Raw genomic sequence first — 4150 nt, 5'->3', positions numbered from 1 at the left:
GTTAGACCAGATCTTGCGTCTATGTGTACCAGAGACTGCTTATCAGCGCATATTGTCCCAATGCTATGACTCGTTGTATGGTGGACACTTTGGAGGTCAACGTACAGTAGCAAAAGTGTTACAAAGTGGGTATTTTTGGCTAACTCTATTCAAGGATGCATGAGATTATTCTATGAGATGCAACAAGTGCCAACGCAAGGGAAACATTTCATGAAAGAATGCGATGCCAATGAATATTAAATTAGAATTGGAATTCTTCGACGTGTGGAGCATAGTCTCTTCCCCTCTACTGTTATTGAATTTGATTGTGCTGAGTTGGTGGATTGCATTAACCACGAGGGTTATGATTTGTCCTAGCTTGTTGGTGGAAGAGATTATCCACCTATCTAAGGCTCTCCATGTTGAGTCCTTCGTTTAGCGTTAGAGATCGGTGAATGGCGTAACTCACTTCTGCTAGTGCGATAGTTTATGTCAAAAAATTTTAGAATCTTTTTTTGGTAAATTGATAGGATTTAGGGTTTAGGGTTATTTGTAAATTTACTAGGATGTTTTCTTCTTTTTGGTTCTCCTAAATTTCTGTGAGAAGAACTTGGGTTATTTGGTATTCTGCCGTGTTTGTTCTAAATAAAATAAAATAAAACATTAATGCTACTTTAATTATCAACCAATTATTTACACAAAGAATATGTACAAACTTTTGAAGTATACAATCCAATTTCAATCAACTCTACTATTATATGCACTTAAAAGAAATAAAGTTTTGTGGCAAAGAAAAAAAAAAGAAAGAAAAACCTAATGTTGTGGATAAGCTGATCGCAGACTCGAAGGCAAACAAGAAGAATTCCGCCATGTCCGACCATGAAGCTTCAGAATCTCTTTAGCTTTCTCTTTCGCTTTCACTCCGGCGCCGACCACTTGAAGCAGAAAACAAAGCTTCGTCACAACTCCGAGCCGCACCATTTCCTGGAGAACGCTTTGGCTCGCCGAGAATCTCGCAACGGAGCACAATATCCCAACCGCCTTCTCACTTCCAAGCGACGAAACTCTCAGAATCTTCTTCGACACGACGGCGATCCCCGCCGCGTGATTCAACAGCCCCGCTCTGCCATCAGCGCAGCCACAGAGCAGATCAAGCACCACAAGAATCATCTCGTTCAATCGCTTCTCCGATGAATCAAGATCGAGGAGGAGATCGACCAGAACCGGAACCGCGCCGGCTTCAACCGCCTTTACTCTGTTTCTGATACTCGAACAGACACCGATTAGCAATTTCAACGCCGATTTCGAGGCTTGTTTGGAGATCTGATCTTTAAGTATTTGGACGATTTCGATGAAGAAATCGGTGGTGAGATTGAGGATTTGAATCTGATCTGCAACTTCGAACATTGAATTGAGAAGCATTATTGAATATGCTCGAGAGGAGTAGCTTCGATTTTGTAAGATTTTGGTTAAGGTGGAGATGAAGATGCCGCCATTGTTGGAGAGGAGAAATTTCAGAGAGGATTCGGAGATTTGGAGTTTGTAAAGAATGCTCAAAGCTTCATCCCCTAAATTTGCCGACATGTCGTCAAACGCGTAATCTGCGTCATTACATAACCAACATTAAATTATCAACTTATATTATACATTATATTACACATTTATAATGAAGGGATAATGTTTAAAGTTCAAACTTTTGCTTTATTATTATTATTGAAAAAAAGAAAAAAAGAAAAAAACTATGCTTAAAAGTTAAAAAGGAAATAATATTACATTTTATCACTAGATTTTGAGCTAAATTTTTATTTAATCTCTAAATTTTAAAATGTTATACTTTTATCCTTCATATCTAAGTTTTGAATTTTATTTTCATTTGGTTCTTAAAATTCGAAGTTAGATTTACACTTTTAACTTTGATTCTTAGACTTTAAATGAGTATTAAATTCTTATTAATTAATTTTTTTAAAAAATAAATTAATTATAATCAAACTATTTTTCGACATTGAAAGTTTAATAATATATTAGACACCTTTTAAAGTTGACAAATTTATTAACAAAATAGGTTTAAGAAACTTTCAATTCACTTTTTAAAGTTTAAAACTAAAAGTTATAAATTAGATTTTAAAATTTTAAATTTTAGGTTAGTTGTTTCACAATTTTGTTTAAAACTGTTTTAATCTTTATTAAGGAATATTTCACTAATTCTTACTTAAATTCTGAAAATAAAAGCACATATTTTAGGCTCGACAATAATTTAATTTATGTTTTTTTTTCTTTAAAATTAGGGTTTTTTCTGCAATTTCTTAACTATACTTTTATTCCTCTTAAATAAATAAATAAATTCAAATTCTTATCGAATTCTAAAAATTAATTTTTTTTAAAATTTTCTTAGATTAATCTTGGCATATTAAAAATAGATAACTAGTATTTATAAATTTAATTTTCGAAAACTAAAAATAAAAAATTGAATATAAATAAGCTCTTAAAAATAAAAAGTAATTTTTTTAAAAAAATAGTTTTCAAATTTAACTTGAAAACGCTCCTAAAAAGTAAATAAAAAAGGGGAAAAAAAAACTAGAGGAGAGTTTTGTATAGTACCTTCCAAGCCAGACTCCACGTTGGTTGTAGAACTACAAACAAGCCCAGCCAAGAACTCCACAACTCCAGCAGCTTCCATGCAACGTTTATTAGTTTCATTCGCCGCAGCAATAGATCGAAGACGACGAAGACAATTCTGTTGAGAGAATGGAGATAACTTAGCATCAGCGAGAATCCGAACGACTTGCTTTCGGTCGACTGGGGGCTTCGGCGTCGGTATCCTCTCAACACCGCTTGTAGCATTGGCGGTGCACCAAGCTTGAATGACTCGTCTTAAAGTATGGTTGGGAGTGATATCGAAGTCTAACAAAACGACCTTCGAGACAGGACATGTCTTATGTTTGTCAGAAAACAACCATTTCTCGATGTTTTCACGATCGTAGGTTATGCCGGAGGCGATCGTGACGGGGTCTTTCATGATTTGCAAAGAGATGGGACAGAGAAAGAAGGGAGGAGGGTCAATTACTTCTTGATCTAATTCTGCCATGACGGTCGAGAGAGAAAGGAAGAAAATGGTTGGAGAGATGAGAGAAAGAGTTGTTGTGAAGTTGTAAAAATATAGGTTTGAATTGAAGAGAGGATCTTGGCTTTGGTTGTTTAATTTATATTCTTGTCCCAATTGGGTTGGCCATTCAAAGAAAGAGAGAAAGTCAAACTTGGAAAAACAAACATATGACAGAGAGAAGACTTTTCTTTTTAGTTTTGAATATGAAAAAAAATGGTATTGCGGCTCAAAGTTATCTACATCGCCAAAGAGTTATAGCCTATGTTTTTGGTCAAAATATAACGTTAGATACATATGACAAATCACGTGATGATATTACATATAAATCGAAAAATTTCAAGTACTACAATTATGTCATACTCTATATGTTCACACTAAAAATTTATCTTTATACATATTAATAGATCCTACATTATTTTTAAAATCATATTGACATGAATAATAATGAATGGAATACGTAGTATATAATTTTTTCTATATACTACCATAGTATTAGAAATTTTCTCCATACTTATAAGTCATAATTTCTCGTCATCTTTACAAAATAATATGTGCCAAAAGTAAAAGAAAATTGCAAAGTTAAATTACAATTTGTATGTGGTGGTTACAAATAATTAATTTTTTCTCAAGTATAGATCAAGACATACTTTTTAGGAAAAATATCAATTTATACTCTTGAGTTTTGGAGGTTGTGTCAATTTAAACCTAAACTAATAATTGTATCAATTTAAATCTTGAATTTTGGGTTGTATGAATTTAAACCACGAACTTTTGGGTATGTATCAATTTAAACCTCAAACTAATAATTCTATCAATTTAAACCATGAATTTTCTTACTATCAATTTAAACTTTGAATTTTTATAAATATATTAATTTAAACCTTGAATTTTTATAAGTGTATCTAAATAAAACATAATGGAGAGTTTAAATTGATACAATTATGGAAGTTCAAGGTTTAAACGATACACTTATCAAAGTTCTAGTTTAAATTGATACAATTATTAGTTTGAGATTTAAATTGATGCAATTCCCAATGTTCAAAATTTAAATTGATCTAATTATGGCTG

General features: G+C 32.4%; 1 protein-coding gene across 1 annotated transcript; it reads right to left on the bottom strand.

Moving 5' to 3' along the window:
- Window positions 1–649: 649 nt before the first annotated feature.
- LOC120073924 (E3 ubiquitin-protein ligase PUB22-like) lies at window positions 650–3141 on the bottom strand. The gene is made up of 2 exons (XM_039026844.1): window positions 2578–3141; window positions 650–1580 (listed from the first exon to the last, which is right to left on the bottom strand). The coding sequence occupies exons 1-2, from the start codon at window positions 3062–3064 to the stop codon at window positions 793–795; spliced, it is 1275 nt and encodes a 424-aa protein (XP_038882772.1). The 5' UTR covers window positions 3065–3141; the 3' UTR covers window positions 650–792.
- Window positions 3142–4150: the final 1009 nt, after the last annotated feature.

This window comes from Benincasa hispida, chromosome 3, assembly GCF_009727055.1.
Source record: "Benincasa hispida cultivar B227 chromosome 3, ASM972705v1, whole genome shotgun sequence".
Lineage (NCBI taxonomy): Eukaryota > Viridiplantae > Streptophyta > Magnoliopsida > Cucurbitales > Cucurbitaceae > Benincasa > Benincasa hispida.
Note: the sequence above shows the minus strand (reverse complement) of the source record. Positions and strands in the feature narration are given on the sequence as shown.